At 39.9% G+C, this 21,189-nt stretch overlaps 1 protein-coding gene across 1 annotated transcript in view; it reads left to right on the top strand.

Annotated features, from left to right (window-relative positions):
* Window positions 1-21,189, top strand: part of slc2a15a (solute carrier family 2 member 15a) — a 154,600-nt gene that overhangs the window by 73,192 nt on the left and 60,219 nt on the right. The window contains exon 7 of the mRNA XM_062058896.1: window positions 10,589-10,776. Coding sequence (XP_061914880.1) covers window positions 10,589-10,776 — 188 coding nt within the window. The remainder of the gene's footprint in view (window positions 1-10,588; window positions 10,777-21,189) is intronic.

The raw sequence follows: 21,189 nt of genomic DNA, 5'->3' as shown, positions 1-21,189 counted from the left end.
TAAACAACTGAAATGTTTTTCTCTCACACACCCTACTGAAACTCTTATACACACTACTGAAACACTCTTATACACACTACTGAAACACTTACATACACTACTGAAATGCTCTCACATAAACAACTAAAATGTTTTTCTTTCACAAACCCTACTGAAAGACTCTCATAAACACTACTAAAATATGTGTTTCTCTTAAGCACACACACACACACACACACACACACGCCTGGAATTATTTTTCACTAGTATGTATAGACGGATTTCACCTGTGTGTGTGTGTGTGTGTTTGTGCTTTTTACACGTGCGTGTGAGAGAACACAATTTCAGTAGTATGTGTGCAAGGATTTCAGTTATGTTTATAAGAGCATCTTACCAGTGTGTATGCGAGCATCTTACCAGTGTGTATGCGAGCATCTTACCAGTGTGTATGAGCGAGGTTGCATTCCGGTTCCGGTCACCAATAATCCCCGCCCCTTTTCAGACAAGTTTTTTTTTTTTTTTTTTTTTTTTAAAGCCAAGTTACAATATGTCTGCCTGACTGCCGACAAGTAGCTTAACCGAGGCGGGACCTCTACTTCATAATTTGAGGGCTTCAGCGGAGAATATAAGAACCCTTTCAATGCAACAAGGCCGCCGTGGCTTGCACCTGCGTGCTGTGACACCCGAGCGGCCACACAGCGGTGCCTTTCTCCTCCCGACAGCCAAGCAGCCTGGAGCACTCGTTCCATTGCGAGTTTACACCGCAACATCATCAAGTGCAACGTTCCAGCTCATGGACATCGAAGCAATAGCCTGAGGAAAAGGTAATTAGACATTATTTATTTCTAAATGATTTTTGAATCCCACGAAATGTAACGCAACATGGCATATAGTGATGGGATCGGCAGTTATTTTGACTGTACTGAATCACTAGAATCAGTTCCTTAAATTGATTCGTTCAAAAAATTTGTTCACCGAATCACCCCCCCCCCCCCCCCCCAAAAAAAAAAAAATTGGGGGGGCGTGCGTAGTACAGACAGTACAGTGCAGACATTCGCACACTGCGTAGGGACTCGCGTTAATCTAACAACAACAACAGTTGCAGTAGAAGGGATAATAATAATAATAATAATAATATGAATCAGAATTGATCCCCAAGGAGAAATGTATTTTTGTTACAATAACTGTGTAAATAATAGCCTATGTATGTGTACATACATTAGTTATTATTTTTATTTTAAATCTTCTCAAAACAGCCTGCTTACACTTTACCCCCGCCCCTTCTTTCTGTCTCCTCTACTAGTCTACTCTCATTTTGTTTTCATGTGGCTTGTTTTCATGGGATCGGCAGTTCTTTTGACTGTACGAATCACTAGAATCAGTGACTGACAACGCCACACTGTGGCCGCAGTTCATTACGTGTACCGAATCTCTTCTGCAGTTCTTTTGACGGTACGGATCACTAGAATCAGTGACTGACAACGCCACACTGTGGCCGCAGTTCATTACGTGTACCGAATCTCTTCTGCAGTTCTTTTGACAGTACGGATCACTAGAATCAGTGACTGACAACGCCACACGGTGGCCAGTTCAGTACGTGTACCGAATCTCTTCTGCAGTTCTTTTGACGGTACGGATCACTAGAATTAGTGACTGACAACGCCACACTGTGGCCGCAGTTCATTACGTGTACCGAATCTCTTCTGCAGTTCTTTTGACGGTACGGATCACTAGAATCAGTGACTGACAACGCCACACGGTGGCCAGTTCAGTACGTGTACCGAATCTCTTCTGCAGTTCTTTTGACGGTACGGATCACTAGAATCAGTGACTGACAACGCCACACGGTGGCCAGTTCAGTACGTGTACCGAATCACTTCTGCAGCAGCAGTACAGTTTAATTGCAAATCAGCATTATTATAATGATGATGATAGCTACTAAACAACAACAACAACAACAGTTGCAGTAGAATGGATAACAATAATAATAATAATATGAATCAGAATTGATCCCCAAGGAGAAATTTATTTTTGTTACAATAACTGTGTAAATAATAGCCTATGTATGTGCACATACATTAGTTATTATTTTTATTTTAAATCTTCTCAAAACAGGATCGTTACCCTCCGCCCCTCCCCCTCGCGTCGCTGCTGCTCAGCCTGCACGGATTTTCTTTAACTTTATGTGTTGAGATAATGGGAACGTGTGTTTGTTTTCATGTGGCTTGAGTCAACATTAGCCGTTAGCTTGGAGAATGAATGGAGAACGGATGCCAATGGCATGAAACATATTCCCGCGACGGGGGCAGAATCACTCGCGGCATTGGGGCAAGCAGAGCAGAGAGCAAGAGCGTTGACGTTCACTGAGTGATTCATGTCGTTAATCCGCGGTGAACGAATCGTTCGCTCAGTCCCTCCCCCCGCCCTCTCATTGGCTGCGTCGTTCGCCGACGTCGAGGATTCAGTGAGTCACAGAATGCGCCAGTTCCACTCATACCGGCATGGTCGCGGCGGAGCTCAACTGAACTGAGAAAGGAATGAATCAGTTCATGAAGTGATTCGGTTCAGTACGTTCACTCAAAAGATTCGTTCTTTCGAACGAATCGTTCGCGAACGACACAACACTAATGGCATTGTAGTGAGCTAACCAGTTAGCCTTAGTGTGCCTCCACTACAAACAAGTTAGCAACTAGTGTTTCCGCGGCTACTAAGAGTCTGACATATATTGCAAACTTGCCGTTTGTCTCGGAGGAAGCGGACAAAAGTACACAGTCAAATCAGCTAGTAATGTTTGCAGCGTTGTTGCTATGGTAACATGTCGAAATGTGAGTCACGTCGTGGTACGTCAGTGGCTAATCATATACTAATAAGAATGGATTACATTTATTTAGCCCTTTTCTATCGACTAGATAAGGGGTCCCCAAACTACGGCACTTTTCTAATCCATTTTTTGGTGTGTCATAGCCGCTCAGGCAAATCTTATTTTTTTAAAATGCATTTCCCTGTATGACTTAATATTGTCTTAGCTGTTTTCATGTGATCTGATTGTTACATTCTTATTTCAGAGTAACCACACAGCTGCATGACCATTTCAACAAGGACGGAACAAACAGCCTCTGGATTGTGTTCTTCGACTAATTCCAAAGCATGATGCAATTATTTGCCATGATATAGCGTAGGACACACAGTGAGAAATGTGTTCAGTGGCTATACTGGAACTGGGCCGCCCTGGGTGGCCAGTCATGGGTGTTGGAGGTGCCAAATTTGGCTCTCTGTCTGGCCTCATGTTCATGCAGCACATTGCAAAAACATCTATACCAGTGGTTCTTAACCTTGTTGGAGGTACCGAACCCCACCAGTTTCATATGCGCATTCACCGAACCCTTCTTTAGTGAAAAATATATATATATATTTTTTCAAATTCAAGACAAAGTTACAGTATATGTTTTTGGTAACACTTTAGTATGGGGAACATATTCTAAGTAACAAAGACTTAATTTAGAGTTATTTGGTTAGGGTTAGAGGGTTAGAGGGTTAGGGTTATATTAAGGCCATGCCGAATAAGGTATTAATAAGTACTTAATAATGACTAGTTAAGAGTCAATATGTTACTAATTTGCATGTTAATAAGCAACTAATTAATGGTGAATATGTTCCCCACACTAAAGTGTTACCATGTTTTTTTACTGGTGCACAAAATAAACCGTGCATGAACATCATCTTGTTCATAGAACAAAACCAACACAATGCATAAACTCACAACAAATTACACACCTGCAAATCAGTGTGACTTCTGCTGTTGCCGTATCCGTAATACGCCGATAGGGAGAAGTTTTTGTTTACACGATGAGTCGGGTGTGTTTTGACCTCCGCCGAACCCCTGAGCCCGACTCACCAAACCCCTCGGGTTCGATCGAACCCAGGTTAAGAACCACTGATCTATACAATGATCATAGAAGGTTTTGAACATCCGCATCATCACACACACCAAGAAATGCAGATACAGTTTGAGTTTGCTCATTTAAGGTCTCGATAAAGCCTCTCCTGATGGAAGTTATCAGAGTCCTCTTTTTGCAGCCTCTCAATGCAGTGCAGAACACTAGTAAAAAAAAAAACAGAAAACATCCTCTTCATTGCCTCTCACTTCCAAAAATAAAGCTTGAATCTGAAAAATGAAGAATATCATATGAACATATGTTGTGGATGAAGCAAGAAGTGCTTGTCACCATATTCCATCGTTACCGGAATACACGATTAGTCCATGCGTGCACGAAGACGACGTCACTTCCGTCAAATTGTTTTACGCAATTATGATCATACCCGTCATACCAGTTATCATGGTTTTCGCTTTTGTAATCATTATTTGAATAACAATAACATATAAAAGATTACATACAAAACAAATGTTACTTAAGAATACAGTATTTATTTTGAAACCGTACAGCAGCCTTAAATAGCAAATACATATTTTTTTACTATTACATTAAATACATCAATTCACAATACTGATCATTTAAAAGTCTAGTTTTTGTTACACCACAGATAGATTTTTGTTAAAATGTGTTGTTTAAAAAGAAGTATGCGATGAGTTAGTGGTGCCCCTGTGTGACAGAAAAGTAAAAGTGGTTGAAAATGTGGCGATAATACTCCCTTTTTTAAATGTACATTCTGTTAATTTGTATATTATTGTTCCCTTTTACTCCTTGGTAAGCTATAGTTTTATACAAAACATTAAAATAACACAGAACATGATGTAGCAGACTCTGTCGTAAAATGTTTAAGTTCCGGCAGTGACATAGTCTACACGCATGCGTGGACAGATTGTGTTTTCTGCTATCAATGGAGTAGTGTGCTGCAAACTTAGCAAAATTATATGTACTTCACTGTTTGGAAGAAAACAAAAGGCCATCGAACAGCAATGACTAGAATGGTGCATTTTTCTTTAAAGCTATTACCATAACAAAGATATTTGATATTAAACATTTTCAAATTAAGTATTTACAAATTATTTTCGTCATAATTTTCAATCATTAAACAATATATTTAAACAACACTAACACAAAACAAGAAACGTAAGAAATAACAGTTAAAAGTATAAAACAAAAATCAAATAAAAGCATCATATTACACATTACATATTGTTTTTTCTTTGATGTAATGTTTTTTATTATGTCCCTGAGAGGGACAAGCAGTAGGAAATGGATGGATGGATAATAAAATGAAAAACTATTTGGTTTGCATGACATAACATTGTATTTATGAATAAGACCCCGAACGGGACAAGCGTTAGAAAATGGATGGATGGAATATGTAATACTCCTAGTAGACACAGCAGTTTGACAGCATACTCAAGTTTTTATGACATTTACCCTGTAAGAACAGAACCCTTTCTTTGAACTCAAACAGTATATTATAAGTACTAAACAGTATATTGTAAGTACTAAACAGTATATTGTAAGTACTAAACAGTACGACAGAAAGTTCAGTCCAGAATAATTGTGAGATTGGACATTCATGGTTAATTGACTATTTTTCAATGGGACAAAAAAAGAGCATTCTAAAGAAACAGCCTGGATGAATTTAGACAGAAGAGATTTACAAGGTAACAATTGTGACATGATTGTAACTTTATTTTAAATGTGTTATGTTTAGTCCAATTTTTTTCAAAATGAATATGAGGTAAGAAGTTTCTCTGGGACACAACCCTTTTTGGTGGACAAGTTCTATCAGAATGAATTGTGTTCCTTGTGTTATTGTTACATTTTCTAACTAATATGTTTATTTTAGCAATCATTAAGCATGGAGAAACTTACTCCATCTGTTCTTCCCGTAGAGAAGACTTTAAGAGCTGAAGAAGCTGGACTGAAATGCCATTTACCAATCTTTTATAATCAATGGGATTCATGTCAATATATTTTTCAACAAATTATTATGTTTGAATGAAAGTCAATTTCTGTCAAAAAAAGAGGAACAAAAGATTCGCTCTAATATACTGAAAAGATTGTCTGACTACAAGAACATTTGAAAAGTACATGAATAATACGACATAAGGAGTCTTTTTTTGAGCAAAAAATAAAAAAAGTATATTTAGTATGTTTCTATGTGAAATATACTGAATATTCCAAACAATATATTAGTGTGGAGAGAAGTTGTTTGGAAGCCAACTTCCAGGAATCCAGAGGTTGTTTATTCCTTGTTGAAATGGTCATGAAACTGTGTGGTGACTCTGAAATAAGAATGTAACAATCAGATCACATAAACAGCTAATACAATATAGGTCATACAGGGAAATGCATTTTTAGACAATATGATTTGCCTGAGCGGCTAGGAGACACCAAAAACTGGATTAGAAAATTCAGATTTAAAATGATATTTTTTATTTATTTTTTCCCACGTGCCAGATTTTGGACGCTGGCGGGCCGTAACCAGCCCGCGGGCCGTAGTTTGGGGACCCCTTATCTAGTCATGAGAAAAAGGGCTAAATAAATGTAATCCATTCTTATTAGTATATGATTAGCTACTGACGTACCACGACATGACTCACATTTCGACATGTTACCATAGCAACAACGCTGCAAACATTACTAGCTGATTTGACGGTGTACTTTTGTCCGCTTCCTTTGAGACAAACGGCAAGTTTGCAATATATGTCAGACTCTTAGGAGCCGCGGAAACACTAGTTGCTAACTTGTTTGTAGTGGAGGCAAACAAGGTCTGTTTAGCTCACTACAATGCCATGTTGCCTTACATTTCGTGGGATTCAACAGTCATTTAGAAATAAATAATGTCTAATTACCTTTTCCTCCTCTTGCTTCGATGTCCATGAACTGGAACGTTGTGCTTGATAATGCTGCGGCGCACACTCGCAATGGAACGAGTGCTCCAGGCTGCTTGGCTGTCGGGAGCAGGGGCGCCGCTAGGGATTTTGGGCCCCATGAAAATAATCTTTACAGGGCCCCCAACACAGCGGCAACATTTTTTGATGCTATTTTACATACAATTATGCATTTTAACTATCATTACCATATTTTTGAAAGAAGAACAGCATCACAGTTGACATGTACAGTAGGGGAAGAACTGAGCACTCTGAATACAATGGAATTCATTTTGAGTCATTTATTTGCTGCACCACTGATTCTTGAGACTGTAGTAAAATGTAATATATTTTGTATGATATTATTATTATTATTATTATTTCAACACACACAGCTGCTCACCTCCCTCCTCATGTGGGGGCACTGGGGCTGATTCAGGGGCAGGGGGACATGGGGGCTGACAGACAGCTGCTGCTGCTGCTGGTGCACTTGACTGTTCAGAATGAGGCATCATTTTGACAGAGGGGAGATAAACTATTATTGAATAAGAACAGCTTGATAAATGTTTGACTGGATTGATTATTTAACTAATATAGCAGTAAAGTGTAAAAATCCAGAGTTTTCTTGAGCTAACATGGTGAGAAAAGTGAGCTAGCTTATTACCACAGACAGGGACAACGTTAATATGCATAACTTTCCACCACAACTAACAAACCCACCTTTTTTTTTTTTTAAATATTGGGTGACATATTGTCGACCCTTCAACTCCTTCTCCTCTCTTATTTTATTTTCCTTTTTTTGGCTGCCTGATTTTTGAGGCATACTGCTGTCTCCTCCGCTTTGCCCGCTGTGGCGCTGTCTGTGACAAATCGCCGGTTCTCTACCTGCAGCTGATCCAGTCGGACTGAACCATTTTACGTAAATAGAGGGGGGCAAGGGAGGGCCCTGCATGTGTTGATGCTTCCAAAACAAATAAAGGTATTGTTACCAGGACATGGAAAATAAAACATGTGTGATTATATGTTAGTTAATAACTTAGTGTCATTATTTTTTCTGTATTATAATTTCATCATCATAGGGGCCTCTCTGGGCCCCCCTCCACCATGGGCCCGTAGAATCCGTCTCCTTTACCCCCCCCCCCACCCCCCTTTTCGGCGCCCCTGGTCGGGAGCATGCCGCTCAGGTGTCGCGGCACGCAGGTGCAACCCACGGCGGCAGCCCGACCCTTGTTGCATTGCAAGTGTTCTTATATTCTCCGCTGAAGCCCTCAAATTATGAAGTAGAGCTCCTGCCCGGTTAAGCTACTTGTCGGCAGTCAGGCGGACATTTTGTTCACAAACAACTTGGCTTTAAAAAAAAAAAAAAAAAAAAAAACTTGTCTGAAAAGGGGCGGGGATTATTGGTGACCTGAACCGGAATGCAACTCGCTCATACACACTGGTAAGATGCTCTTATACACATAACTGAAATCCTTGCACACGTACTACTGAAATTGTTGTCTCTCACACGCACGTGTAAAAAGCACACACACACACACACACACAGGTGAAATCCGTTTATACACAAGTGTGTGTGAGTGTGTGTGAGTGTGTGAGTGTGTGTGTGTGTGTGTGTGTGTGTGTGTGTGTGTGTGTGTGTGTGTGTGTGTGTGTGTGTGTGTGTGTGTGTGTGTGTGTGTGAGAGAAAAATATTTCAGTAGTGTATATGAGAGTGTTTCAGTAGGGTGTGTGAGAGAAAAACATTTTAGTTGTTTATGTGAGAGCATTTCAGTAGTGTATGTAAGAGTGTTTCAGTAGTGTGTGTTTCAGTAGGGTGTGTGAGAGAAAAACATTTTAGTTTATGTGAGAGCATTTCAGTAGTGTATGTAAGAGTGTTTCAGTAGTGTGTGTTTCAGTAGGGTTTGTGAGAGAAAAACATTTTAGTTTATGTGAGAGCATTTCAGTAGTGTATGTAAGAGTGTTTCAGTAGTGTGTGTTTCAGTAGGGTGTGTGAGAGAAAAACATTTTAGTTTATGTGAGAGCATTTCAGTAGTGTATGTGAGAGCATTTCAGTAGTGTATGTAAGAGTGTTTCAGTAGGGTGTGTGAGAGAAAAACATTTTAGTTGTTTATGTGAGAGCATTTCAGTAGTGTATGTAAGAGGTAATTCTGAATAATGTCCCTAACGGCCCCTCATAGGAGGTCGCGCACGCACACACACACACGCACACACGCTTGTATTTCTTACCTTCTTGAGACCTCCAAAAAATGCCTACCTCTTTAGGACCACCCTTTCTAGATATATAAATATTTGTATTTACAACATTAATAACATAAAATAACTATGCGAATATAAAAAAAGCTTGTTGTGAAAAATTTGTTGGAATTTCACAAGAAAGTGGTCACAATTTCACAAGAAAAACTTTGAATGTTGGCAGTATTATAATGAAAGTCGTAATTTTACTCAACGCAAGTAAACATTTTACAAGAAAAACTGAACATTTGTGCAATATTATGACAAAAGTTGTAATTTTACTCAATAACAGTCTCAATTTTACAAGAAAACCTTAAAATGTTGGCAACTTTATGAAAAGAGTCGTAATTTTACTCGACAAAAGTCAATTTTATAAGAAACCTTAAAAATGTTGGGTATATTACAATAATAATCTGAATTTTACTTGGCAAAATTATGACAAAAGTCATAATTTTACAAGTCATAATTATACTTAATACTGCGATGAGGTGGCGACTTGTCCAGGGTGTACCCTGTCTTCCGCCCGAATGCAGCTGAGATAGGCTCCAGCACCCCCCGCGACCCCCAAAGGGACAAGCGGTAGAAAAATGGATGGATGGATAATTTTACTCAAAAAATTTTACTATTTTACAAGAACAACAAATTGGCAATATTGTGATAAAATAAATAATTTGTCACTGTTTTGCATTAAAGGTCCATTAATTTAATTTGAAACTCCTTACATTATTATGCAATACATCACTGGACAATTTTGAGCAGTATTTTAAGTCATCAATCAATCAATCAAAGTTTATTTAGATAGCCCTTAATCACAAATGTCTCAAAGGGCTGCACAAACCACAACAACATCCTCGGCTCAGATCCCACATCAGGGCAAGAAAAAAGTCAAAGCATAATAATTTGGTGACATAAATGTACCAATATAATTCATACATTTTAAGTAAAAAATGTTTATGTAAGGTTTTCTTTTTTTAAACTGAAGCAGTTTTGTTAAAGGATGGGAGTGTTCCGAAAGTGGACCTATGATTTTGTCTTTTCTGACCTTTAATGTTGTTACAATGTTATAATCGTGTTGAACAATACAAAGGCATCAAATCATAAGGGCCATGGATTGTGCCGTGAGTTTGCACAGTTGTGGAAGCCTATGAACGCTGTGTCTTACACTGTTTTTTTTAACTGTGTGAATCCAGTGATGTCACAGTGAGGTGAACGTACTTATGTGGTCATTCTAGGACACATTGTGTCGGAAAGCCTCCTCCGTTTGTGCTAAGCCGACCAGCTGTGACTGCTTGAAATTCTGTATATTCCTTCTAGTTTCTCTCGCCTGCCCAATGTAAAATAAATACTTCAGTGTTAAAACATTATCTTGACTATGACATCTGACACGACAACACTCATCACCTGCAGAGGAGACTTAGCAAGAGTGGAGTTTGCTTTATCTTTCTTGAGCACATTAGACAATAGACATGCTTGGTGAATATGAAAGCAATAGTCAATGACGTTCCAACAAATAAGCTAAGAAGAAGATGGTTGACACTGCATTTATGATATCTCTTCCCATAGCTCTCAAGTGGTACAGGGCCAACTGTAACATCCAGGCTGAGATTGAGGAGATGCAAGAAGAGCAGCGTTCCTTGTCATCCGTCAAAACGCTGTCAGTGTGGAATCTGCTTCATGACCGAACCGTTCGATGGCAGGTCCTCTCTGTGATGGTCATCAACATTGGCATGCAGCTGTCTGGCATTGATGCTGTAAGGAAGTTTTATATTATATATATGTTTCATTTTTCACCAGCATTTACCTTGTCGATCTTCCTCATGTCTTTTAAATGTTTTGCCATTCACGCTCTTTCAATTATGTCCAAAAGTATTTAGACACTGTTAGAGGGATGTTTTCCACCTCAGCGGAGTAAAGGGTTTCGGTATGTCTTATCTTCATGTGGGTATGCTCTAATCCAGGGGTCCCCAAACTTTTTGTCTCGGGGGGGCCGCATTGGGTTACAAAAATCTGTCCGGGGGTCGGGCTGTATCTGTATATATATATATATATATATATATATATATATATATATATATATATATATATATATATATATATATATATATATATATATATATATATATATATATATATATATATATATATATATATATATATATATATAATGTATGTGTATATATATATATATATATATATATAAATATATATATAATGTATGTGTATATATATATATATACATGATATATATATATATATATAAATATATATATAATGTATGTGTATATATATATATATACATGATATATATATATATATATATATATATATATATATATATATATATATATATATATATATATATATATATATATGTGTATATATATATATACACATATATTATATATATATGTATATATATAAGATATATATATATATATATATATATATATATATATATATATATATATATATATATATATATATATATCATGTATATATATATATGTATATATATATATATACATAAGATATATATATACGTAAGATATATATATACATACATATATATATATATATATATATATATATATATATATATATACATAAGATATATATATACATATATATATATATATATATATATATATATATATATATACATAAGATATATATATATACATGATATATATATATATATATATATATATATATATATACATATATATATATATATATATATATATATATATATATATATATATATATATATATATATATATATACATATATATATATATATATATATATATATATATATATATAATGTATGTGTGTGTATATATATATATATATTTATATATATATACACATACATTATATATATATTTATATATATATATATATATATCATGTATATATCAGTGGCGTGCAGTCACTAGAGGCAGGGGAGGCACGGCCTCACCTGCCATCATGGAAAGAAAAAAAAAAAAAATGTAATTGTTATATGTATCCAGTGATTATACTAAAGTTATTTTCCATTTAACTTCACCAGTTTTAGATTGTTTTTATTTTTATTTTCACATTTGCCGTTCAAATACTGAGAAGAGACGGTGCTGTGATCAGCAGCCAGTTGAGGCACGTCACTGCGTTGTGCCTCAATATGGATTGTGCGCAATGATTCGGCTAACTGCTGGTCTGCTGTGCAGTGAGACCGTATTGCTATATGAATTATATTATACATTGCCATAGTTTAGTTAGCTGAGGTATATAATGTCCAGTGTATTTTGTCAACAACTGTATGTGTGTAAAGTATTTCTTGTGCTGAGCGATCATAAATCTGCTGCGTAGACGCACTGTGAGAGGCTCGTCTCATAACCCCGCCTCCCGGTGCCAAGCACCTCCGCCGCAGAAAGCACCGCCCGACGGGAGCGCCGCGGCCACACCAACCAAAGCCCACACCCAAACCCTCCACGTGCAAGACCGAATCCACCCAAAAAAAGTCACTTAACAAGAAGCCAAAAAGTGCAAAAACAACAACGCTCGCGCTGGAGAAGCCGCGAACGACCGCAGGGACACAACATTAGGTACACCTGCAGACTGAAGCACGGATTTCATATTTCATTCATTCACAACTCCTCCAACACGAACACCACTGTTCCCGCACTTATAAGTAAAGGTAAGACCATAATAACGTTCTTTTTATTAAATGTGCTTTTTTGTGTGCTACAGTTTGTAAGTGTAAAGTTAAGTTAAAGTACCAATGACTGTCACATGTTATATGGTGTGCGTTTTTGCCCCATCACCTTTTGTTAACCTTTTGGTCTTCATTAAAGATTCCATCTTTCCTCCTGTCCCTGCATCTGGGTTCAACACCTTGACCAAGTTCTATCATAATAACCAGCCCGATCATGGAACCCGCGCAGACCGACCAGGTCAAGATGGCTCTGCGTCAACAGGCAAGACGACGAGGCCAACAAGAGGAACAGTTTGGTGTTCTTGGGACTTGCGTCAATGCCTTGGCGGAATGCTCGCCTCAATGCTCTGGACACACAGTTGGGTAATGTACTCACCACGCTGCAGGCGATGACTTCCCCCACAGCCGATCCAATGGTCCAGCTGAATCCTCCTCTACCCGCAGACATTCCGTCACTTTGCGACACCCCCCCTGCCACTTCTCCGCCCCTCTCCATGCCCGAGCGATTCTCAGGTGACGTGCGACCCTTTCTCACCCAGTGTGAGGTTTATTTTGAACTGTTACCCACTTCTTTTTGCACTGAAAGAGCTTTTGTGGCCTTTGTCATGTCCCGTATGACCGGCCGGGCGGCCGCCTGGGCTACAACAGAGTGGGGACGTCGATCACCTGTGTGTGCCTCGTACGCTGCCTTCGCCAAGGCTATGAAGAACATTTTTCAGCGCGAAATACCAGGATGTGATATGGCATGGTCATTGCTTCGGCTGCAACATGGACAGCAGAGCATCACAGACTTCGCCATTAAGTTTAGAAGATTCGCTGCTAACAGCCGGTGGCCGACTTCTGCATTGGTGGACGTATTTTCCCTCGGCCTTGTTGATCGTGTCCAGATGCAGATGATCCCACTTAATACCCCCAACAGCCTAGACGAGTTTGTGGCTTTGGCAGTGGAGACCGAAAATCGTCTCATTGACTGGGAGAGACAGAGACTCCCGGCAGCAGGGACGCGGCGCCTCGGCGTATAGTGCGAGTGGTGCTGTTGCTTTTGTCAAACTGCTATCGGACCAACACCCAATGTCGATGCCCAGCCGATAGCATTGGAGGGGGAACCAATGCAGCTTGGAGGAAAATGTCTCTGCCCCGCTGAGAGGAGTCGACGCCTTCATTTGCAGCTGTGTTTATATTGCGGCGAAGCGCAACATCTCATCGCGCGCTGTCCTCTTCGCCCTGCCCGCCGTCTTATTTAAGCTACGATCCAGATCTCCAGCGACCGACCCTGCTCCTCGACTGCCAGCTACAGGACAGATGTTGTTTAGGGTTCAACTCTCGGGTAAACTTGCCTGGATTAAGGATCAGAAATTGGACATTAGGGCTCTCATTGACTCTGGTGCCGATTATAATTTTATTGATGAATCAGTCATTAAGCGTTTTTCCATACCTCTTTCTAAATTACCTAGACCTAGAGTTGTCCGATCTTTTGACAGAGGCCACCCGGCGAGCGTAACCCATCAGACTAATCACTTATCCCTTCAATTATCTGGTAACCACTTTGAATCTATTAATTGTCTAGTCATTCCCTCTAGTTCTGCTCCAATTGTGCTCGGGCTTACCTGGCTTGCTAAACACAATCCCCATATCGATTGGGCCAAGACAACTATCATTAACTGGGGAGTATTTTGCCATACACATTGTCTCCGGTCCACATCCAACTCAGTTGCCTAGTGGTTAGAGTGTCCGCCCTGAGATCGGTAAGTTGTGAGTTCAAACCGAGTCATACCAAAGACTACAAAAATGGGACCCTTTACCTCCCTGCTTGACACTCAGCATCAAGGGTTGGAATTGGGGGTTAAATCACCAAAAAATGATTCCCGGGCGCGGCCACCGCTGCTGCCCACTGCTCCCCTCACCTCCCAGGGGGTGATCAAGGGTGATGGGTCGAATGCAGAGAATAATTTCGCCACACCTAGTGTGTGTGTGACAATCATTGGTACTTTAACTTTAACTTAACATGCCCTCGCACAGTGCCTTAATAATAATATTAATAATACATGTTATTTATAAGGCGCCTTTCTGGGCACTCAAGGACACCGTACAAAATCACAACAATAAAATCAAATTGGATAAAAACAACAACAACAACAACAACAAAGAGAAAAGAAAAGATGATTACAATGAATAAGCAGTCAGGAATAGATATGTTTTGAGTCTTGATTTGAAGAGGGATATTGAATTTAAGTTGCGAAGGTCTGGTGGTAAAGAGTTCCAAAGATGTGGGGCAGAGCGGCTGAAAGCTCGGGCACCCATGGTGGACACTTTAAATAAAGGGACAGTGAGATGGATGGATGAAGAAGATCTTAGGGAACGTGTTGACACCCAGGAAGTCATAGATTTGTCTGTTGTCCCCACTGTTTTCCACAATCTTAGAGAAGTATTTAGCAAAGATCGCTCCTATGATTGTAGTATTAATCTCTTACCTGGGGCTACACTCCCTTATTTGCGACAATACAACATTTCTAAACACTAAAGAGATTCACTAGAGGACTATTTTACCACTTCTCTTGCGTCTGGTCTCATCCGTCCCTCCAACTCTCCTCTAGCTGCCGGTTTCTTTTTAGTGGAATAGAAATATAAGTCACTACGCCCTTGCATCGATTACCACGCCCTTAATGATTTAATTGTTAAGATAAATATCCTCTCCTGCTTCTCGATTCGGCTTTCAACCCTCTATACGCTGCTAGACACTTCACTAAAATGGACCTCCGCAACGCATATCATCTGATTAGAATAAGGGAGGTAGATGAATGGAAAACTGCATTTAACACACCACTAGGACATTTTGAATACCTTGTTATGCCGTTTGGTCTCACCAATGCTTCCGCTGTGTTTCTTGGCCTCATCAATGATGTCCTGCAGGACGTGCTCGACCGCTTTGTGGTGGTGTATTTGGTGATATCCTTGTTTTCTCACCCACTCCCGAATTACACGTCAGCATGTTCGTTTTGTTCTCCGTCTTCTCGAAAACCGTCTTTTTGTAAAGGTGAGAAATGTGTGTTTAATTCTGAGTCCGTTCCTTTTTGGGGATTCATAGTGGAGAGGGGTCAACTCCGAGCGGATCTGGTTAAGATCCAAGCAGTAGTTGATAGGCCTACTCCCACCTTTAGAAAGCACCTCCAAAAGTTTTTAGGTTTTGCAAACTTTTATCATCGTTTTATCCGAAATTGTAGTCAGGCAGCTGAACCCTTGACGAGACTTACATCCACTAAGCTTTGCTTTTTGTGGACCTCGGACGCTCAGTCTTCTTTTGATAGACTCAAATTGTTGTTCACTGCACCGGTTCTTGTTCATCCTAACACTTCTTCTCAATTTTTTGTTGAGATCGACGCATCAGACTCCGCCGCAGGGGCGGTCCTCTCCCAGCGTTCCTAATCCGACCAGAGACTGCACCCGTGCGCTTTTTTCTCCCGTCGCTATACTCCAGCGGAACACAATTACGACATTGGCAATAGAGAACTACTTGCTGTTGTTTTGCCTCTTCAAGAATGGAGGCACTGGCTGTTGTGTTCACAGACCACAAGAATCTGGCCTACATTCGCACCGCTCAACGGCTCAACCCGACACAGGCAAGGTGGGCACTATTCTTCGCCAGATTCAACTTCACCATGACGTTCCGCCCCATATCCCAGAACAGTAAACCGGACACCCTGTCGAGAATATATTCCTGTCCCTCGGAAGAGGTCAAGGCGGAGACCAACATCCCTCCGAGTGCTGGGAGCATTACAGTGGGACATTGAAGGTCGGGTGATGGAGGCACTAAAGAACTTTCCCTCCCCCAAGAACTGTCTCGGGGTGTTTGTTTGTGGTCCTAGAGCTTCGACCAGAAGTCCTGAACTGGGCCCACAGCTCCAAGGTCGCCTGCCACCCAGGGATAACCCGCACATCTTTTCTCCTATCCCAGCGCTTCTGTTGGGCTACTTTGTGTCGGCCTGTGCCACCTCACCATCCAATGGCAAAACAGTTATATCACTTTGGTGGACCGTTTTTCTAAAATTGTCCATTTCATTGCTCTTCCCTATTTGCCTTCTGCACTCGAGACTGCTGAGTTGCTGGTACGCCACATTTTCCGGCTGCATTGAATCCCTGTTGATGTGGTTTCGGATAGACAATTTTCATCTGTTATTTGGAAGGCCTTCTGTAAGTCTTTAAGAGCATCGCCCAGCCTTTCTTTGGGATACCACCCGCAGAAAAAGGGTCAGACTGAGCGCGCCAATCAAGATCTGGAGGCCGCTATCCGCTGCGTTTGCCACCATCAGCCGGCCTCATGGGCACTCAGCCTACCTTGGATCTAGTATGCCCATAATACTCTAGTCAGCTCTGCAACAGGCATGTCTCCTTTTCACTCCCCCTACGGGTACCAGCCTCCTGCTTTTCCTTCCCTGGAATCCAAGGTTTCCGTCCCGTCTGTGGCTGCCTACCTGCGCCGTGCACGTCAAGCCTGGCATAATACCCGGACTTCACTTTAGCGCACCTCAGAGCGCAACCAGTGTCTCGCTGACCGCCACCGCAGCATAGTGTCAGAATACAAGCCCGGTCAGAGGGTGTGGCTGTCATCTCGCGACCTACCTCTTCAGTTGGACTCAAAGATGCTGGAAGTGCCTCCTCCACCACTCAGGCTTATTGATGGTCATCCCACATTTACAGTCAAGGCCATTCGCGACGTGAGGAGAAGGGGCAGGGGTTTCCAGTATCTGGTCGACTGGGAAGGTTTCGGCCCAGAGGACCAATCCGGGGTTCCTTGTTCCCTTATTCTTGACCATTGGCGTTGTTAGGCCTATTTTAGGGGGGCTCAAGCCCCCCTAAAATGTTCTTAAGCCCCCCTAAATAATTTGGTGTTAAAAAAAATAAATTAAAAAAATTCAATTTTTTTTTTTTTTTTTTTACAAATACATGCCGACATATTCTTTATAAAGTGGCCCGAATATGAGTTTAAATAAATAATAATATAACCTGTCTATATTCACTCAGTTTCCCCTCACTTCATAGCGTAAGATAGAGAGCCCCTTTAGTGCGTCGGTATCCAATCCATTCCACTTGTTCATATAGAAAATGCCCACATCACTCAAAATCCAGTCCGCATTTTCTCTGCGACCTTGCTTGCGGTCCTGCAGGTATACAAAGCACATTAGCACACAGCACTGCAGAACAAGAACCTTGTGTCTGCAATTGTAAATAATTTAGTTTTTAAGTTTTGTGTTTCTTGTAGAATCTATATACAGTTAAAATAATGAAAAAAACATCATTAAATACATTTGTTTTATTGTATTGTTACATTAATAGCTGTTGTATTATTATAGTATGGCTTGTTAAACATTTCATAGGATTTTCAGAGGGTGGAAAAACCAAGACATTTAATATAAAATGTAAAATTAAAGATTAAAGATCTTGAATAAATACATAAAAAGAAAAAGAAAGAAAATGGTTAAAAGCCATCGTCCCAGGGAGCATTTAATTTTGTCCAGTGCATTTTTTTTACCGTCCCCGGGACGACGGGACTACATTAATCTCAAGCCCTGGAAGTTACGTTTTATTGTTTGCATTATTTGTTTCAGCGTTGCACTTTGAAGATGGTCCCTCAGCTCTTTGACAGCTTTGGCTGTTTTTCAGATCAGCAGACAGACTCTTAGTCTTTCTTATTTACAGTATATATAAACGTTTCTCATTTCTTTTCGGACTTCCATTTATATTTAATTTCCTTAACGGCTTGCCATAATATATATATATACTACCGTTCAAAAGTTTGGGGTCACATTGAAATGTCCTTATTTTTGAAGGAAAAGCACTGTACTTTTCAATGAAGATAACTTTAAACTAGTCTTAACTTTAAAGAAATACACTCTATACCAGGGGTGGGCAATTAATTTTTACCGGGGGCCGCATGAGCAACCCGAGCACTGCTGGAGGGCCACACTGACAATATTTCAATTAAATTTTGCTCAAATTATTTTTGATATACCGTAAGATAGATAATAATAATAATAATATTTTCATTTAACCTAACTTATCTTTATACAAAAGCAGATGGCTTTTGATGGTTTTATTTTTAACACTTTCTTACACAACACTTCCTGATGTATATTACAATACAAACATTTCAATTTCTGTCACTTTATCCTACATCCTCTTTGTTGTAAAACCTTTATTTAACCAGATAAGAAAACGTTGTGAACGTAGCACGCCTGTAAGGTGATTGGCGAAGAAGGAGGAAGCGTTGCTGTTGCGGAAATGAGGAGTGAGGATTGGTTTTCCTTTTGGAAAGAACGAGATAAGTTGAGCTGTGTTAGTATAGCTTGCTCAATAAAAGTTTAAAAAGTGCATCAGACTTGGTGTGCACTTCTTCTGGACGCTACAATTGATGTCAGAAGTGGGATGAAATGCCTCCCAGTTCGCCTTGCCATCAAACCTGGGAGTCTTCATTGAGGGCGGAATTCCCCCCGTGGCAAGCAGCGTGGCTGCACCTGTAAACGCTCTCTCTCTCTCTCTCTCTCTCTCTCTCTCTCTCTTTGCGGCGAGCTCCTCACGTGGCACGTACCTCCCGATGACGTAGCACACAAACAGTGCAGTATGCGCAAAGTTTTACTTCTGCCACCAATTGTAGCGTCCAGAAGAAGTGCACATCAAGTCTGATGCTCTTTTTAAACTTTTATTGAGCAAGCTACCGGTATACTAACACAGCTCAACATATCTCGTTCCTTCCACACGCACGTCTCCTCACTCCTCATTTACGCAACTCAAGAAGACAACATCTACTTCAGCAGGTCGTTACACTATATTCTTTAAACACAGCAACGTGTGTACCACAAATAAGCACACAGCTTTACCTTTACTTGTCTTGTTGAAAACACGCCATTCGTCATCAACTTTTCTCTTTTTAGCGGGCATCACTTGTCGCTGTGCGCCTTCCCTCACAGGACATACGCACATATAACACTTTTCAAAATAAAAGCAGCACAGTTGTATTGCACGCACGACAAAGATGTTTTTTTTAATTTATTTTGTAATTTGAGATTGCCGCTGCGCGCACGAGCATACGTCCACACGGAAGTAATACAAATAACGCTTTTCAAAACAAAAGCAGCACCGTTGTATTGCACACTCGAAATAGATGCTTTTTAAAATGTATTTTGTAATTTATAATTGGCCTCACGCGGGCCGGACAGGGACGTACAAAGGGCCGGATGCGGCCCGCGGGCCGCACAATGCCCAGGTCTGCTCTATACATTGCTAATGTGGTAAATGACTATTCTAGCTGCAAATGTCTGGTTTTTGGTGCAATATCTACATAGGTGTATAGAGGCCCATTTCCAGCAACTATCACTCCAGTGTTCTAATGGTACAATGTGTTTGCTCATTGGCTCAGAAGGCTAATTGATGATTAGAAAACCCTTGTGCAATCATGTTCACACATCTGAAAACAGTTTAGCTCGTTACAGAAGCTACAAAACTGACCTTCCGTAGAGCAGATTGAGTTTCTGGAGCATCACATTTGTGGGGTCAATTAAACGCTCAAAATGGCCAGAAAAAGAGAACTTTCATCTGAAACTCCACAGTCTATTCTTGTTCTTAGAAATGAAGGTTATTCCACAAAGTTGTTTGGGTGACCCCAAACTTTTGAACGGTAGTGTATATATAAATATATGATGTACAAGCCAAATTATCCCGATCCAGATATGACTTTAATTCAAGTAATTAAGTAATATTTCCAGGGCTTGAATTTGCAATCATTTTAGTCACATATGTGCCCAAAATGTAATCTGTGCAACTTCAAAATATTTGGGAACAAACAATTATTGTATTGTGAGCGAAAGTGGTGGTATTAGCCTCTATGTTGTGAATGAATAACAGAGGCTAATGCCATGACTTTCATTGTGTTTCAGTGTATCTTGAAGGATCATGCAAGTAATTGATTCTTGTTGATGCTGTAAACAAAATGTCACTGTGCAAACCCATGTTTGTTGTTGTACTGAACACACATTGAAAATAAACCCACTGAAATAATAATAATAACAATGATTAATTTCTAAGTCTTTGTTAGCCGTTTGTGAAGTTTTGTGCTCCAGGCATGTGATTTGACCACAATGAAAAAGACTGAAAACATTTCCGGGGGTCTGGGGGACGAAGGCCAGGTGGGGAGACAAGGGGGGCAACGTCCCCCGAAGCTCCTGGTTTTTCACCAATTTAACATGCTAAAATTAACAAAGACAGCACCATTTGAAGAAAATATTTTAGTGTTTAAAGACATGAAAACATCATTAATAGAACATACATAACCCAATTATCCTAATGAATCACTGTATATGGTTCAGTCCCAACAGTATTTAGTCACTAATATTTACATCTTGTGTTCATTTCACATCCACAGGTGTCACATTGATCAGTGTTATTATCTGCAGTTTATTTACAGTATTACCACATTACT

The sequence above is a fragment of the Entelurus aequoreus genome, linkage group LG09 (genome assembly GCF_033978785.1).
Source record: "Entelurus aequoreus isolate RoL-2023_Sb linkage group LG09, RoL_Eaeq_v1.1, whole genome shotgun sequence".
Taxonomy (NCBI): Eukaryota; Metazoa; Chordata; class Actinopteri; order Syngnathiformes; family Syngnathidae; genus Entelurus; species Entelurus aequoreus.
Note: the sequence above shows the minus strand (reverse complement) of the source record. Positions and strands in the feature narration are given on the sequence as shown.